Raw genomic sequence first — 18,232 nt, forward strand, 5'->3', positions numbered from 1 at the left:
ATGATGTCCCTCGTACCAAAGGACGCCTACTTTCATATCCCCATCCACCCTGCACAGCAAAAGTACCTACATTTTGTAATTGCAGGCAAACATTACCAGTTCAAGGTCCTTCCTTTTGGAGTCACCACTGCTCCCAGGGTCTTTACAAAGAGCTTAGCAGTAGTGGAGTACACCTCAAGACAAAATGTACACATTTTCCCATACTAGGACGACTGGCTCACCAAAGCCAGCACACTACCAGAGTGCAAATATCACACTCAGATGAGTGGATCTATTCCACACACTGGGATTCACAATCAATTTTGTGAAATGTAATCTCCATTCTCTTCAGATACACCCCTATCTAGAAGCTGTTCTCAATGTAGAGTTGGGGCTAGCATACTCCAATCCAGCTTGGGTTCACAGTTTTCAGTTTCCCAAGTTTCAGCAGACTTATACATGCAGACAGGGCTATCCTGCATCTATTAGGGATGATGACCTTCTGCATTGCCATTGTTCCCCATGCCATACTCCACATGCATCCCCTACAGCAGCATCTGTCTCGTCAGTGGACGAAGTCACAGGGTCACCTGGAAGATTTAGTGTTGTTATAACACCATACTCGCCACTCTCTGCAATGGTGGGATTCCAAAAACCTATTGAAAGGGTGGCCTTTTGTGGACCCTGTGCTTTGGGTCATTCTGACCACAGACCCATCACTGATGGATTGGGGCGCTCACCTTTGAGACCTTACAGTACAAGGCGTTTGGGATCTTAGTCACCAAGCCTTACAAATGGATTACCTCTAGCTTCAGGCATTATTTCTAGTCCTACACATTTCGTGTTCACCTCTCACAAGGTTGTCATAGTCCGCACAACATGACCGCTATGTATTACCTACAGAACCAAGGGTGGGACATGGTTGTCCCAACAGTCACTATTCTCTCAAACAATGCGGAAGTGGGCCCTCCACCACATTCACCTGGCAGCAGAGTATCTCCCAGGATCGGACAACGACTTTGCAGACCTGCTCAGCAGGATGCAGCAATAAGTGCACAAATAGGAACTCCACCCGCAAGTCCTTCAAAAATACTTCCTAAAATGGGAACTCCTGGGATAGACCTTTTCGCCAGCAGCAGAAAATGTAAAATGCCGGCGCTCTTCCTCCAGATACCCACATCCTCTGTCCAAGGGCAATACTTTATGGATTAATTGGTCAGGGATATTTGCTTATTCTTTTCCACCTCTCACTCTCATTCCATTTCTGGTTTGGAGGATCAGGCAGACATCTCTCACCATGATCCTTGTAGCTCCCACTTCGGAGCATCAGCCATAGTTCACCACATTTCTGGACCTGTCAGTAGTTCCCCACGAGAAGCTCCCCAACAGGCCGAACCCTCTCACTCAAAATCGAGGTCAGATCAGACATCCAGACCCCAAGTCGATCAACCTTGCCATATGGCTCCTGAAGTCAGAGTTTGGTTACTTAGGATTGCCTGCGGAATGTATGGACACTCTCAAGAAATCTCATAGACCCACAACTAGTGCATGTTATGCTGCAAAATGGAAACGTTTTGTAGTACGCTACTGCCAACCCAAACCTATTAATCCCATTAAAGCTGCTGTCCAGGACATCGTTTGTTATGAGTTCCACTCACAGAAAGCAAATTTAGATTATGGTTCCATTCGCTTACATTTCGCAGCTATAGCTGCATATCTACAGCACAGACAACATACTTCCTTGTTAAGAATCCCAGTCATCAAAGCTTTTGTGGATGCCTTAATAGGATTATTCCACCCAGAGTGCCTCCTGCACCATCCTGAAACCTCAATATTGTGCTTACCAGGCATATGGGCCCTCCTTTTGTGCCACTTAATTTATGTCCTCTTCAATATCTTTCTTGGAAATCGGCGTTCTGAGTCACTTTCGCATTAATCAGATGAGTTAGTGAGCTGCAGGCCCTAACCTTGGAAGAACCTTTCTTCCAAACTCAGAGACAAGGTGATCCTTCGCACAAATCCGAAGTTCCTTCCTAAAGTGGTTTCTCAATTCCATATTAACCAATCAATTGAACTACCAGTCTTCTTTCCACAGCCTGACTTAGTTACAGAAAGAGCCATCCACACCTTAGATGTTAAATGTGCATTGATGTTTTACATTGATAGAACTAAAGACTTAAGAAAAATTAAACAGCTGTTTGTAGCTTCTTCACTTCCTCATAAAGGCAACCCAATATCCAAAAATAGCTTCGCTAGATGGACAGTAAAATGTATACAGACTTCTTATTCTAAAGCAAACAGACAACTGCCTGTCACTCTTGGAGTGCACTCTACTAGGAAAAAAAGAAGCCTCTATGGCTTTCTTTGGAAATATACCTAAAGGTGATCTCTCTAAGGCAGCTTACATGGTCTACACCACATACATTTACAAAACATTATTGTGTGGATGTGCTATTACGCCAGCAAGCCAGTGTAGGCCAGGCAGTGCTACTAAGACTTTTCCCAGTGAACCGCAACTCCCACAGGCTAGCCACTGCTTCTCTAAAGGGACTGCTTAACAGTCTATGTAGAGCATGTGTGTCTACAGCCACACATGCCATTGAACGTAAAATGTTACCCAATAAGCATCTGTTCGTGGCATGTAGTGCTATAGATTCACATGCGCTTTCCCTCCTCCCAGGACCCCTGTTGCCATTTCAGTTACTTTTTATTTGTATATATTTGTACATATGTAGTTACATTTGCATGGACCTTCTCTTTACTTCCGCTACACTCCTTTTTTTCACCCGCCTGCGTGAAAACAATCTAACTAAGGAGTCATTGCCCATGCACAGTATCACAGAGGAGCCACCACTTGATCCCATGACTTGAAAATGTTTCTTCGGAAAAAAAAAAACTTACAGCACTCCGGACCCAACACAAGATGGCAGGAGTATGCAGCACATGTGAACCTACAGCACTACATGCCACAAACAGATGCTTGCTGAGTAAGTAACATTTTGCTTACTGGAGCAAATTCAGCTTAGGGACTCGCAAAATTTGAGTTTCTCCTTGTCATTTTATGTATGAATAAATATCCTAAGGGTAGGCCTTGGGGGTGCCATATGGTTGGGGGAGGAGGAGGCAGCATCCATGTCTGGAGAACCCCCACAAACTAATGTGTTGGTGGTTCTTTGCAAATTCTATGCAGCCAGTTGATTACACACCCTGAAGTTGGTCACAAATTTACTAATGTCATGACCAGTAGTAAGTCTGTGATCAAGGGTAGAGAACTTCAGCAGGATTATAATAATTACAAAAACACAAGGCTATGTAATAAACAACTATCAAGGTAGGTGCGAACTCTTGCTGGGGTCAGGGTAGTTATTATACAGTACTATCTCAGTCCTCCTCTGATGGGGCAAGACCGATGGTGGCTAACAGTTGGTGAACAGTGTTGACAACTACTGCCCTTGGTGCTCTTCCTTCTCCGTTTAAAATGTGGCACCCTCGGCTTCAGGTGAGTAATCCCTAGCACTTTATAAAAGTTACACGAGTGCTTCTCCAGGATTTTCTTTTTCTTCTTCTTCTTTCTTTTTTTTTTTTTAAGAAAGTGTTATTGATTTTGCCAACCTATACAGATTACTTGTGCCTGAGTGAATAGCTGGTGAAGCCTAGACATCTAGGGTTTGTCTAAATTGGCATAATTATCTGAAAAGACTGGGCACAGGAAATAATAAATGATTATTCTGCGTACAATCAGCCAGAAGTTAGACCATCTTCACAAACCAGCTTCCATCTGCAAGGAAGCATCATTTCTCCAGTACTAACTCTTTCATAGACTCATATGTTTGAATCATTCTGTGCCCTTAGAGTGGGCATTCACATGTTTTAGGTGCCAACTACTACTCTCTGTAAAGATGACACGTAAGGCGATGTCAACGAGTGTCTCCTTCCATTTAAACCCCAGACAGAGAGCACAGCATACAACCTTCTTTGCAGGTGGCATGTTCTTTTGTTCTCCTATCTGTCCTCCCGGTATCCACAGGATTCCGCGACGCAGCGTGAGAAGGAACGAGAGGATCAAGGCAACCGTGTGACATAGCAGCTGACACACATGTGGGCTATTCTCTCATTGTGGTTCTGTAATGTTATAATGCAGTTGCTGTGTGAGCTTGCTGCAGTCGAAGAGTGTGAGCAGGGCAGTGATGCCGAGACTGATGGGTACTGGAGGAAGCAGCAGGAGCAGCTGCCCCTCCTGAATAAACTAATACTTACAACTTCTGCTACCTGTGCCCTTCAGTACCGTCCCCTCAGCATCCTTCTGAGGCAAGCGGCATCTACTTCTTAACTAGATATTGAAAAAAATCACAAATAGTCATTCAAGGTCACCCCGAAGACTCTGTCGGGAATATTCTGGTAGTTTGCGTGCTGAATCCATCTCAGTGTTACTTCAGAGTGCCTCGGTGTTAAGAATGCAGATGTTTAGTCATTTTGACCATTCTAATTGTGGCACACACGATGACTGCATTATGCGGATTGCACTCCTTATGTGCTAAGACTGTTTCCTTTCTTTTCTAGGCCAGCCCCACTCTGGGCTTCTGCAGTCGGGTGTGATCAGCTGTTACGTGATGTACCTCACATTCTCGGCCCTGGCCAGTAAACCAGCAGAAACAAGTAGGTTGGTGGTGGCTTTAAAGATGGAGTAGAGTGCACAGCCGAATTAAAATGTTTAATATGCAGTTTATTCGCGTTTAATTTATTCAGAGAAATTATAATAGTAATTCTGGCTTATTTGCTTGCATCTATGTTAAAGGAAGCATTTTGTTCTAATTTACACTGCGTTTCAGCAGGTGACAAGAAAGGGGGTTTTGAGGAGCTGAGTAATGTGGGTTTGTAAAGAGTGACAAAAAATGTAAGTGTGCTCAAACTGATAGGTATTCTCAGCCCCAGGTTATCCAACACAGGCGGCCCCCACCCAGCTCAAGACATTGACATCAGAAATCATTTATTTAATACCCACTCTGTGTGGCATCAAATATGTTTTGAATATGCTCCACTTTACGCCTCTCTGCGCTGTGTAATAAAGTGTTACCTGTGCCTAAAATGAGCCTACAGTGCGTAAATAGAAGCATAAATTTGATATCTCGGTGTGTAAACGGAATGGGAAAGTGAAGGGAGGGAACTGGTGAGTGATGACATAGATATAGTTCCTGGGTTCTGGTAACGCAGCTAAGCCACGTCTGTAACAGTCTTATCTACATACAATTGGTCTAGGGTCTTTACTAAAGCCGTGCACTTGGAGCCAAGCCCACAGAAGGCCTAGGCTTAAAGAATTAAATAGCTAAGCTGCACACTGGTCTCTGAAGTAATGGCGGTGGTACATGTTAAAAACACAAAGAAGGTATAAATCCAGCAACGTTCTCTGGCCTTAAAAGTAGTAGAGAGAAAGAACCCACCACAGGCGAGTGCACTGCTGGACTAAGAGCTGCCCGCAGCTACCAGCCGCAGGCAACACAGAACTTTTCTACATTCTGATTCTAACGTTCCAACTGATGCCAACGGCCGCATGTAACAAAGCCGAGACCAGAAACAAATGAGAAATAAAATAGACATTACGTTTATGAAATACAGGAATAGAAACACAGAATTGCAAATACCATAGTCTCTCGTCACGTGGCGGTGTGTTTCCTCTTGTTACTTAACAGCGAAGTAGACCACCTTGCTGAACCGTGGTAAAGCTCTTGACATCTTTAGATTGACTTTCAACAAGCAGAAGTCCCACTTAACCCATATGAAGAGCCTTCAATTCATTTGGGCAATCCTGGACACTGTGAAGTTAAGTGCTTTCCCTGAGCTCCGATAAGCCCAGGACATTCAGGCTATGATCCTGAAGTGTTAGGGTCTGTCCTGGATCAGTGTGAGTGGCTCGCAGATCCTCCTGTTTAACCTTGTGCGTGCTCCTTTTCAGCTATGCCAGGTCGCACATGCATGCTCTGCAATGGAATTTGAAGTTTCTATGGGCCAAACAGCAGCCTGACCAATTTGCAGTGGTGGCAGCTCAAACACAATTGGTTCCTAGGCAGGGCCTAAGCTGGTTCCTGCTGGACTGTGGAGATTATCTGGAGGAGGTTGAGATTAGGCTACTTTGGTCTGCGGCAGACGACAGGCTCCACATCATTCTGCTGTATTTACAGACCATTCATATAGCTCTGACACACTTTCTGCTGCCCATCAATGGGAACCAGGTGCAGCTTCTCACGGACAGCACCATCACCATGTTGTACTGCAAAAAGCAAGACTGAGTGGGGTCCTGGGTTGTGTCAGGAGACTCTGCATATTAGGAGGAGTTTGGAACGTCCGGGTATTTTCCTGCTTGAGAACCATTTCACCAGGTCCCTGAATGCCACAGCAGATGAACTTGGCAGGCATCATCTGGCAGATTGTAAGTAGTGTATACATCTTGAAGTGGCGTTGGGCATCTTCCAACTGTGAGGAAAGCCCTGGCTAGATCTTTTGTCACTGCTGTAAATGCAGTGTTGAAATGTTAAAGGATGCATCCTGGCAGGAATGGGTCTCGGAACTCCTGTACGCCTTCACATCCCTGCCATACATATTCCCTCCCAAACCGTTTCTCATGCAACTTTAACTTGGTCTTGACGTTTCTCATGTGAATTGCCTTCAAATCAATGCTTCGCTGTTTGCTGTGCTGCTGACCCTAAAGACCATCTTCCTCATTGTGTTCACGTGAGCTTATCTCATGAGTGAACTTCAGTCACGTTCAGTGCAGCTGGCCTGCGCTACCTTTTTCCTGAACAAGTTGGTGCTGAGGCCTTGGATGGCCTTGGTACTAAAAGTTTTGACTCCCTTCCACATTGGGCAACCCATCGAAATGCTGCATAGCCCGTAGCAATGCATTGTAGAGTCAAAAGGAGTAGTGAGAACTATTTGGACTGGTGTCAGATTGGTGCACGCAGAGATGTAAGACTGGAATGTGGTACCGTGAGTCACACAAAATGTAGCATTGAGAAATTAACACAGTGGTGTATGATGACCAGGGCTTACCAAAGGGCAAGAAATCTATCAGTTCTTTTCTGTAGTGCACAGCATATGGTCTTGTGGTTGGTATGTAACAAAGTCGCATACATCACTTTAACCATCATTCGTAGTTGTTCTGCTTCCCTATGTATTTCTTTATTGTTTTAAACTTTCGCACTAATGCAGTGTTTCCTATTATGTATGTACAGAAAACTGTATATTTTTGTAAAGACCAATTTTGTAACAGCTGCACCTTGGTGTGTAGATTAAAGATGGTTTCCGTGATTGAAGTTGGAGCAGAAGTATGAGTTTGTGAATGTTCCTGGTTGTCTGTTCTTGTGTTCAGTTTAGCAGCTTGACAGGTGCTACTCAGTTACGACAGTAGTCTCAAATTAATATTTTAAAAGCGTACGCCATTATTAACTTTTTCTTTGCAGTCCTGTACTTGAAGTGCCACTGTGAGCTGAACATTCCAGTACTGCTGATTGAATCTGTGCCTCAGGCGAAGATGAGGTTATTACTAATTGGGGTGTTACTCACTTTGAGCTTGTGGTAGACCTAGCCAGTCATCACTCTTTTTGAAGTACTCTCTTCTATGTAGCATGACTGCAGTACGATAGAACCCATGTTTTAAATTATTTTTATTAAAGCTGGAGCAACATTATGGTTTGTTAAACCATACACCATGTGCTCAAAGTTCAACAACTTTTCCTTCATTAACAGCGAGCCGGAAACAGGCGTGCTCTAAAAACACGATCAGTGACCTGCATGAAAGACATTCAGCTTCCAAAGGCGGGAAGGGGAAATATGTGGAGATCTTAAGGTGTAAAGATCGCCCTTTCTCTCCATTTTCTTCAAGTTAGCTTCACATGTTAATCAAGTGCGAAGTGTAATGACTTGAGGGGGCATGTGATCCTAGGATAGCCGTCTGGGAGAGCGGGCAATGAAGGACACAGACATTCTGCAGTACATTTGAGACGGGACCCCGAGCGGTTCACGTCTTTTGTTTAAAATCTTCCAGCGATGTCCGGCCATCGGGTTGCTCGAGGGTCAGCCAGGTATCACACACAGCCCGGTGCCGTACTACATGTCACCTGACGTTTGTTCAAGAGTATCACTACTCAGTGCATAGTGTAAACAAAGTCTTTCTGTATCTGGCTGGGAGTAGGGTTGGGTCGCACGTAATACCTCTGGCTCGAATTACAGCAGGGGCTGGAATGAACTCCCCAGCTATTTCCACCACCGGTGTTTGTGGTTAGGGAGTATGCTGGAGGTTGCTGAGGACATGTCAGAAGTCCCTTGCTGGGGTGCTTGGGTCGTTGTTGTAATCCCTAGTCCTTCCTGTTCTCCCCCTTTCTCGGCTTCTCCTGTCATGTGACGTTGACCTGACCTCCACCTTCTTAAACCATAACACATTCCAAGCCACTGTCTCAGTGCCTTGGGTAGCAGATACTAAGGTGCTGTTTACTGCAGTGACTGTCCATAGCCCACTTTCATGTGGCATGCAGAATTTCCATTCTGGGTGTCTGTCTTGTGTGAGGACATGGTCCACTGGCTTTATGTTCAACATCCTTGCTCTCAGACATCAACTGACCTTGTCGTTGGTAATTATCTGCCTGTCTTGGGTATTGTCATGGTAAAAAAACTGTGCTTGCTATAATGGGCCCATTGGATTGTTATCCGGGCATGAGCATCCCAGCATCATTGCCAGTGGAGAGCACTTTATAGTACAGTGGCAGTTGTTCTATACAAACCCAGGAATCCGTATAGGCTTGCCTCAGGAGACTGACCATTCATCCATGGAGATACGCATGGCCTTATTGATGGTATGTATGAAGTGCTTGACATCACAGTTTGCTTGTGGCCACTGTGGTGCAGTTTTCCTTTGATTGACCCCTAGGTGCTTGAAAAAAATCCTTGTACTCTCACCCTTAGAAAGTGTGGGGCGGGGGGTGCTTGGGTACACTGTTTGTATTTCCTTTGGGAGTCCAAACATTGTGAAGAATTTTCACAGCACCGGCCCCACTTTGCTGAACTCTGTTGACTACGTGATTTTCACCACTAGATATTTACTATACCCTTTGACCATGACCTAGGTGAGATGTCCAAGAGGGAAACTCTTAAAATCTAAGCTGACCTTTGTCTATGGTGTTTCACAGTGTTCTTCAGTGGCGATAGTTGCAGGCACACTGGTTCCGCCTTTCAGCTGACCACTTTTTACCACATTTTTGATCCCTGGGAACTGTTTTCTTTCTAAGGCGTGCCTTGGTTTTTGCAGCTCCTTGGTGCCCTTCATGCTCTAACTCCACCACTCTTTGGTGTAGTGCCATTGGTATCACAATCCGGTGACCCCTCAGTAGCAGTCCGTCCGCCGTCGCACTTAGTTCATCCTACAGTCTCCACAGTTGCAGCAGCTGATTCTCGTCTGTAGTCACTCACTGGTTAGTATCACAAAGGAACATTGCCCATGCTCCTCAGTGGTGGTAATGGTCTTCTAGAGAAACTCCTCATACTGTGTTATGTGACTGATTTCGCCAGTAGTGAGAGCTTTGGGACAAGTGCTTTTTGGCTCACCATTTGAATGTAACCTTCTATAGTGGACTCTGGTTGTCTCCTGGCGAGACAGATGGGACACAAAATTTGCAGGGCTGTTTTGCAACAGGTCTTTAAAAAAAACAGTAAACCCAGTAAGTACTGCTGCAGTTGTACTGCCCATCGCTCGATACGCAGAGGTGGGTGAGGTGCACTGTCTCCGAAGACTGTAACTAGCAGCTTGTGATTGGTTATCACTATGAATTCCCATCTGCAGAGGTAAAGATGAAAGAGGTTTACAACACCCATTTGATGGCCAAGGCTCTTCTTTCTATTTGAACATATCTGCTTCCGTCGAGGTGAGGACTCTGCTTGCAAAAACAAGGGCGTCCACAAACCCGGTGCTTGTTCTTGTGTGGATGTCCGACTTGGTCCGGACCTTCAGCATCTCTGAGAGGGTAGATAGGTTTGGTAGAAAGCGTCCACAGTAGGTGACCATTCATAAGAAAATGCTAACTACTGGGGCTATCTGGGGCCTGATGGATAGCTTCGGATTTCCTGGGGTCACCCCCTTATTCTTTGTTCTTTCATGAACACATACCTCAAGAACTTGATTTGGGATTCAAAGAAAAAGCATTTGTCATGATTCAGGGTTAGGCTGTGATTGAGTGACTAGAGTGTCCTGCAGGTGGTGGTGATCCTCTTCCAGAGGGGACAAGTATATTATCACTAACATCTATTACCCTTTGTTTGGTTTGAGAGGGTTTCACATATGGTGTTTTGGAAAACCTCCTCTGTAGATGTTAAACTGCTTGTACCTCCTTAGAACCAGATGTGTTGAGAAGGTTGTGATGTACCGTATTTCTGGGTGTGGCAGCATTTGATGGTACCCTGCAAGTATGGTCCACCTTAGAGAACCATTGGGCTCTTTTGAGATCGGCCACAATATAATCCATCATCAGAGTGATGTATCTCTTTTAATTACCCGATTGGGAAGGTGCATGTCTATTCACAGCCTAATTCCCCCAAACTGCTGGGGTTTCTCCACTCTGACCATTTGGGAGATTCACTGGATAGGGCCTGATAACTTTTCTATGATATTAAGTCGTTAAAGTTCTTCAGGCTCGCCCTCCACTAGAGGGCCAAGATGAAATGGCACCTTCTGGTGTCAGAGCGCCATTTTCTTCTCTGATTTGTTGATTATTGAATGTGATTGGCTCCCCCTTCAGGAGACCAAACCCTTGAAATAGTTGGGGGGAATTGCTCAACGTAGCAGTCAATCTCTTTTCCTTTTCTCAAAAAAGGTGAAACCTGGCATGGGATTCCCTCTCGCTGTGTCATACTACCACTTCAATCACCCCCGCTGATGGATGAGATAGTTTTCCTCTGGATGTGTATATCTTGGTTTTAGTTGGCACTAGTAATCGTCGTGGCTTGAGCTGATTGTATTGCTCCACTTATCACATTAGCTGGTGCTCATGTATCGATTAGGGCTTTGGTCACTGCACCTGTCACCACCACCTCACATGCAGAATGTAATATTCTGCTTCCACTTGGATATGTAGTGTATGAGACGAGGAATAAATCTTCTGTCAGTCACTTCAGCATTCTGACAGCTGTATGGCCATCTGACTTGTATTTGTTACCATCATCGCGGTGCAGCCTGCTGAGGTAGGGAAGTTCCTCTCTTTTGCTCCCCATCCTCTGCCTCCCCCATGACGACACAACACAAATGGGCTGTTCTTCTATACTGCAAGCAGTTTTTTTTTCGTGTGCAGGGCATTTCTCAAGTGGTTGGGGCTCCAAACGACAGTATTGGCTGCAGCTTTTCTCTGCCACACCTGCGTGACGTGGAAGTGCTCAACTCGTCATCTACTGTTTCAACTTTGATGGAAGGTCTTCTTGGTATCAGCACAGCTTGAGCCTTCGTCAACAGGGCATCCATCTCCGCAGCGTGGGATGCAACAGGTCCTGAAAGTGGGCAAGGATATCGTCCAGTCTAATGCTTGGCTGGGGTAGAATGTGACCTCTGTGTTACAGATATGCACCCTTGTATGAGATGCACCCGGACTTCCTTGACCTGATAGTCACTGGTGCACGTTGTTGCTAGTTCACACAAATGTGCGTAGAAGGAGTCTATGGATTTCCCCTCTCACTGCTGTGCTTGTCTAAGCTCAAAGTCTGGGTTTAGTTGGGGGTCAAAATGTGCGTTGGGCTGTCCGGTTGCAGCACTGTAGTCCTCATCAGCACAGTTCCTGTGAGATGTTCAAAGAACAAATAGATTTCGTCCCTAGCAAAGTGAAGTAATAGCAATCTCTTAATGGTAGTGTTGGTTTCTTGGGTGGCCCTAAAGTAGTTGTTAAACCGCCCCACTCACGTCTTCCATATCAGGGAGGTAGTCGTCAGGTCAGCTAGTTTACTGAAGGGCTGGTAGTGAGTTGGGTGAACATTTGGCTACTGCATGCAGGGCAGCTGGTGCAGGGGGATTTGCCCCTACAGGAATGATGAGGCATCATTAGCCACGCTGCAGGCATAGTTTTGTGGGCCTCCCTGCATGGTGAGGTGATGGTGAGACAGGCCTCGAGGTCTGGAGGCCTTGGAGTGGGGGAGGAGGTCCTTGGTGAGCCTCACCTGACAACTTCTACGCTTCTTGGAAGGGCGGTGAGGGATGGGGCCTGCATCCAGCAAACACATGTGGCATTGTGTGGTGACAGTCTTCTACCACCAGGTGGTTTTGTGGCCACACAGTTATCAGAACAAGCAGCTCAAGGAGCAGGGTTTGATGATAGTCACCACTAGGGATCTCTGGCGCACTGGTGTTGACAGGCTGCCCAGCAGGGATTGTTCATTCAGCAAAAGGTGCAGCAGCCATGCACTGCCAGTTCTGACACCTCAGCTGCCCACCAAGGACTTAGGTGGCAGGAGCATCAGAGGGAGGTCAGGACAGCGGATCTCCTATCCAGGTACGGGAGGCACACCACACACTCCAGTGCGCAGGACCTTTCATTGCCGGTTTAATGGGCCAAGCGCATAGCTGCCAAGGTTTCAGATTGCTTGTAAGTGTCATTTTCATTATTTCAGTATAAATATGAATGACGTTTCAACGACTGAGTGACACTTTCTCGCAAGCAAAATCAAGCAATGAAGATGAGGGAAAACTATAAATAGTAGAAATTACACCCATTGTAGCAGTGATAAACTCTAAAGTCGCAGCTCTGAAATTAGACTGCTGTGTGACTGCACAGTTCTCAGTAACACAGGGCAGGCAGCTGAGAGCTCCGAAGATGATTGATCGTGACTGCGCCGTGTGCTAATAGCATATTTTTATTAGCATAGCAGCTATACCGGCCTACTGTCACTCAGGCAATAAAGTTCTGTGTGAAGCGAGCCGATACCGCAGCAATAACTGGTGGCCCTCATGGCCGCAACAGCTCGTGCACTCGACTCCCGCGGCAATGAGCCGCATGATTCTGGGTCAGCTGCACATACACTGGACTGGTGACGGTGCCCTCTGGGCTGCTGAGGAGCTACTTCGCCGGCGGCCACGTACCATGGTTCACTCAGGCGCTGATGGGGTTGGGTCCAGTCACGGGATCAGTTACTGCCACAGTGTGAGCAGTGCCGAACTCTGCCATTGCCAGCAGGTTCACAAGAGAGCTGCTGGCACCGGTGGGGTTATGGTCCCCTTGTGGGATCACATTACAGCTGTTGTGCGGGCAGCGGTGAGCTGCCTGTGCTGCCATTGCCCACCCGCAGCAGCCAAAACTTTCTCATGAACTGGCACCCTCTTGCGCTGCAGGTGGCAGGATGGACCCGCCTATTAAAGTGTCTGACAACTCATGTCCTGACCTCGCCCAGTGGCTGACTGGGCACTGACTCCTGACGTCAGTGAATGAAATTCTGTGTGGTGATGGGTGACATCATGTAAATGTGTGATATTGTAGCTAGAGCAGGAAGCAGTACCCAAAACGCATTGGCACTACAGCTGACAGTCAATATGATGCATTATTACACCCCCCAGACTTCAACTGAGGAGATGCTGTAATGCGTGACTTGCATTTTAGTGCATTGATGCAGACCACCACACTGAAATGTTAGTCTAACGCCTAATGCGTTGTATTTGGCAGGGCTGCAAGCAGGACGGTGGTCTTAGATAGCAGCACAGGGGAGCGCAGGCAATAAGACATGGACACTGCAATATGTTTGGGACTGGACCCCGAGTGGTCCATGTCTCTCTTATTTAAAGGCCGTGCCGAGCCTTCAGATTGTCAGGTGGCTCACTACATGAAGCCAAGACTAATTGTTGCCTTTTATTTCCCTCGTGTATTACTCCGTTCCAGGAAGTATACATTTTTAGGAAGTGTAAATGAGTGTTTGGTTACTGTAAATGAAAACGTAACCCACTGGCAAGCACCTCGAAGCAAGAGAAATAAAACGGCAAGGATAGCAGACTGCAAAGAGGCAAATGTGGATGAATCGTTTTTTTTTTTTTTTTTAATCTTTAAGATTTGTAGTAGCAGAGGCGGCTGCAGCGCCCTACATGTTCAGTAAACCTGTGTTCGATGGCATCTGTCGCTGTAGATACGCATGTTTTGCAATAGCTCGCCATCTGGTGTTGGGCCGGAGTGTTACAAGTTGTTTTTCTTCGAAGAAGTCTTTCGAGTCACGGGACCGAGTGACTCCTCCTTCTGTCTCCATTGCGCATGGGCGTCGACTCCATCTTCGATTGTTTTTTTTCCGCCATCGGGTTCGGACGTGTTCCTGTCGCTCCGAGTTTCGGAACGGAAAAATAGCTAAATTTCGGAAGATTTCGTCGGTATTGTTGCGTTCGGGTTCGGCGTAGTTAGATTCAACACCGCGTCGAAGGATCGAAGAGCTCCGGTGCCCTTCGGGGTAGTTTTTTCGATCCCCCGTCGGGGCCTGGTCGGCCCGACCGCGTGCTGAAGAACGCCGATGGAACGGACCCCGTTCCGTTTCTGCCCCAAATGCCACAATAAATACCCCTACACAGACCAACACTTGGTCTGCAACCTGTGCCTGTCACCTGAGCACAGCGAAGACACCTGCGAGGCCTGTCGTGCGTTCCGGTCCCGAAAAACACTCCGAGACCGTCGAGCCAGAAGACTTCAGATGGCGTCCGCACCGACAGCCCAACGGGAGTTCGAGGAACAAGAAGAGGAAGGTACCTTCTCGATCCAAGACTCGGACTCCGAAGGATTCGACGATACACAAACCGTGAGTAAGACGTCGAAATCCACTCAGAGGAACATTTACAAGGCCCAGGGGACGCCACTGCCACCAGGCCATGGCTCGACCCATAAATTCGGTGACCGACCGTCGGCACCGAAAAAGGCCCAAACAGTGCCGAGATCGTCCGACTCCGGTCGAGACACCGGCACACAGCCTTCTCGGGACCGAGAAAGTGCTGGAGACAAGCGTCGACACCGAGATGCCGGTGTTGACACGGCTCGACGCCGAGACAGCGGGCCCGACGAAGATCGGCGCCGAGAGGTTTCGGCACCGAAAAAGAAAAAAGTCACCTCGGAGCCGAAAAAGGATGCTGACAGGGTTTCGGTACCGAAACAAGCTGCAACCGACCCAGCTTCAGGCTCTTATACAGAAGAGCACTCGCTAACCTCACAAATGCAAAAGCATAGGTTTGAGGAAGAGCTACAATCAACGGATGTGGACCATACGCAAAAGCGTATTTTCATACAGCAGGGGACAGGAAAGATAAGCACCCTTCCCCCTATTAGAAGAAAGAGAAGGTTGGAGTTCCAGACTGAACAGACACCACAACCAAAAGTGGTAAAAAGAGTTACTCCACCACCCTCTCCACCGCCCGTGATTAACGTCTCACCAGCACAAACTCCATCACACTCCCCAGCTCACACCACCATGAGCCAGGGTGACCAAGATCAGGACGCATGGGACCTATACGACGCCCCAGTGTCAGATAACAGTCCGGAGGCATACCCTACCAAGCTATCTCCACCAGAGGACAGCACTGCGTACTCTCAAGTGGTGGCCAGAGCAGCACAATTTCACAACGTAAGCCTCCACTCAGAACAGGTCGAGGATGATTTTTTATTCAACACACTCTCCTCCACCCACAGCTCATACCAAAGCCTGCCTATGATCCCTGGTATGCTCCGGCACGCAAAAGAAATCTTTAAGGAGCCGGTCAAAAGTAGGGCAATCACACCAAGGGTGGAAAAAAAGTATAAAGCGCCTCCTACGGACCCGGTTTTCATCACTACACAGCTGCCACCAGACTCTGTCGTTGTAGGAGCAGCTAGAAAAAGAGCCAACTCCCACACATCTGGAGATGCACCACCCCCAGATAAAGAAAGCCGCAAGTTCGATGCAGCTGGTAAAAGAGTCGCAGCACAAGCTGCAAACCAGTGGCGCATCGCGAACTCCCAGGCACTACTTGCGCGCTATGACAGAGCCCACTGGAACGAGATGCAACATCTCATTGAACATCTGCCCAAGGACTTACAAAATAGGGCAAAACAAGTGGTTGAGGAGGGACAGGCCATTTCCAACAACCAGATCCGCTCCTCCATGGACGCTGCAGATACAGCTGCACGGACAATTAATACATCTGTAACTATCAGAAGGCATGCATGGCTCAGAACGTCTGGCTTTAAACCAGAGATTCAGCAAGCAGTTCTCAATATGCCTTTTAACGAAAAGGAACTGTTCGGCCCAGAAGTGGACACAGCGATTGAGAAACTCAAAAAAGACACAGACACTGCCAAAGCCATGGGCGCACTCTACTCCCCGCAGAGCAGAGGAAATTACAGCACGTTTCGTAAAACACCCTTTAGAGGGGGGTTTCGGGGTCAGAGCACACAAGCCAGCACCTCACAGGCAACACCGTCCAGTTACCAGGGACAGTATAAAGGAGGTTTTCGGGGACAATATAGAGGAGGGCAATTCCCTAGAAATAGAGGAAGATTTCAGAGCCCCAAAAACCCTACTACTAAACAGTGACTCACATGTCACTCACCCCCTCCACACAACACCAGTGGGGGGAAGAATAAGTCAGTACTACAAAGCATGGGAGGAAATCACTACAGACACTTGGGTTCTAGCAATTATCCAACATGGTTATTGCATAGAATTTCTACTATTCCCTCCAAACATACCACCAAAAGCACAGAATTTGACAAAACATCATTCCAATTGCCTGGAGATAGAAGTGCAGGCACTATTGCAAAAGAATGCAATCGAACTAGTGCCAAACACACAAATAAACACAGGAGTTTACTCACTGTACTTTCTGATACCAAAGAAGGACAAAACGCTGAGACCAATCCTAGACCTCAGAGTAGTGAATACTTTCATCAAATCAGACCACTTTCACATGGTCACACTACAGGAAGTATTACCATTGCTAAAACTGCACGACTACATGGCAACTTTAGACCTCAAGGATGCTTATTTTCATATACCAATACACCCATCGCACAGGAAATACCTAAGGTTTGTATTCAAAGGAATACATTATCAATTCAAGGTACTGCCTTTCGGATTAACAACCGCACCAAGAGTCTTTACCAAATGTCTAGCGGTAGTCGCTGCACACATAAGAAGGCAGCAAATACATGTGTTCCCATATTTGGACGACTGGCTAATCAAGGCCCATTCGTTCATAGAGTGCTCAAATCACACAAATCAGATCATACAAACCCTCTTCAAACTCGGGTTCACCGTCAACTTCACAAAATCCAACATTCTGCCGCGCAAGGTACAACAATACCTAGGAGCCATAATAGACACATCAAAGGGAGTAGCCACTCCAAGTCCACAAAGAATTCTAAATTTCAACACCATCATACAACGCATGTATCCAACACAAAGGATACAAGCAAGGATGGTGTTACAACTCCTAGGCATGATGTCTTCATGCATAGCCATTGTCCCAAACGCAAGACTGCACATGAGGCCCTTACAACAGTGCCTAGCATCACAGTGGTCTCAAGCACAGGGTCACCTTCTAGATCTGGTGTTAATAGACCGCCAAACTTACCTCTCGCTTCTGTGGTGGAACAACATAAATTTAAACAAGGGGCGGCCTTTCCAAGACCCAGTGCCACAATACGTAATAACAGATGCTTCCATGACAGGGTGGGGAGCACACCTCGATCAACACAGCATACAAGGACAATGGAACGTACATCAAACAAAACTGCATATCAATCACCTAGAACTTCTAGCAGTTTTTCAAGCACTAAAAGCTTTCCAACCAATAATAGTTCACAAATACATTCTCGTCAAAACAGACAACATGACAACAATGTATTATTTAAACAAACAAGGGGGGACGCACTCCACGCAGTTAAGCCTGCTAGCACAAAAAATTTGGCGTTGGGCAATTCACAACCAAATTCGCCTAATAGCACAATTTATACCAGGGATCCAAAATCAACTCGCAGACAATCTCTCTCGAGATCACCAACAGGTCCACGAATGGGAAATTCACCCCCAAATTCTGAACACTTATTTCAAACTCTGGGGAACACCTCAGATAGACTTGTTTGCGACGAAGGAGAACGCAAAATGCCAAAACTTCGCATCCAGATACCCACACAAACAGTCCCAAGGCAATGCCCTATGGATGAACTGGTCAGGGATATTTGCTTACGCTTTTCCTCCTCTCCCTCTCCTTCCTTACCTGGTAAACAAACTCAGTCAA

General features: G+C 46.7%; 1 protein-coding gene across 1 annotated transcript in view; it reads left to right on the forward strand.

The window, feature by feature from the left end:
* The window catches only part of SERINC5 (serine incorporator 5), a 262,324-nt gene that overhangs the window by 215,241 nt on the left and 28,851 nt on the right, over positions 1-18,232 (forward strand). The window contains exon 7 of the mRNA XM_069223153.1: positions 4,540-4,635. Within this exon, the coding sequence (XP_069079254.1) occupies positions 4,540-4,635 (96 nt within the window). The remainder of the gene's footprint in view (positions 1-4,539; positions 4,636-18,232) is intronic.

Source organism: Pleurodeles waltl, chromosome 1_1 (assembly GCF_031143425.1).
Source record: "Pleurodeles waltl isolate 20211129_DDA chromosome 1_1, aPleWal1.hap1.20221129, whole genome shotgun sequence".
In the NCBI taxonomy this organism is placed as follows: domain Eukaryota; kingdom Metazoa; phylum Chordata; class Amphibia; order Caudata; family Salamandridae; genus Pleurodeles; species Pleurodeles waltl.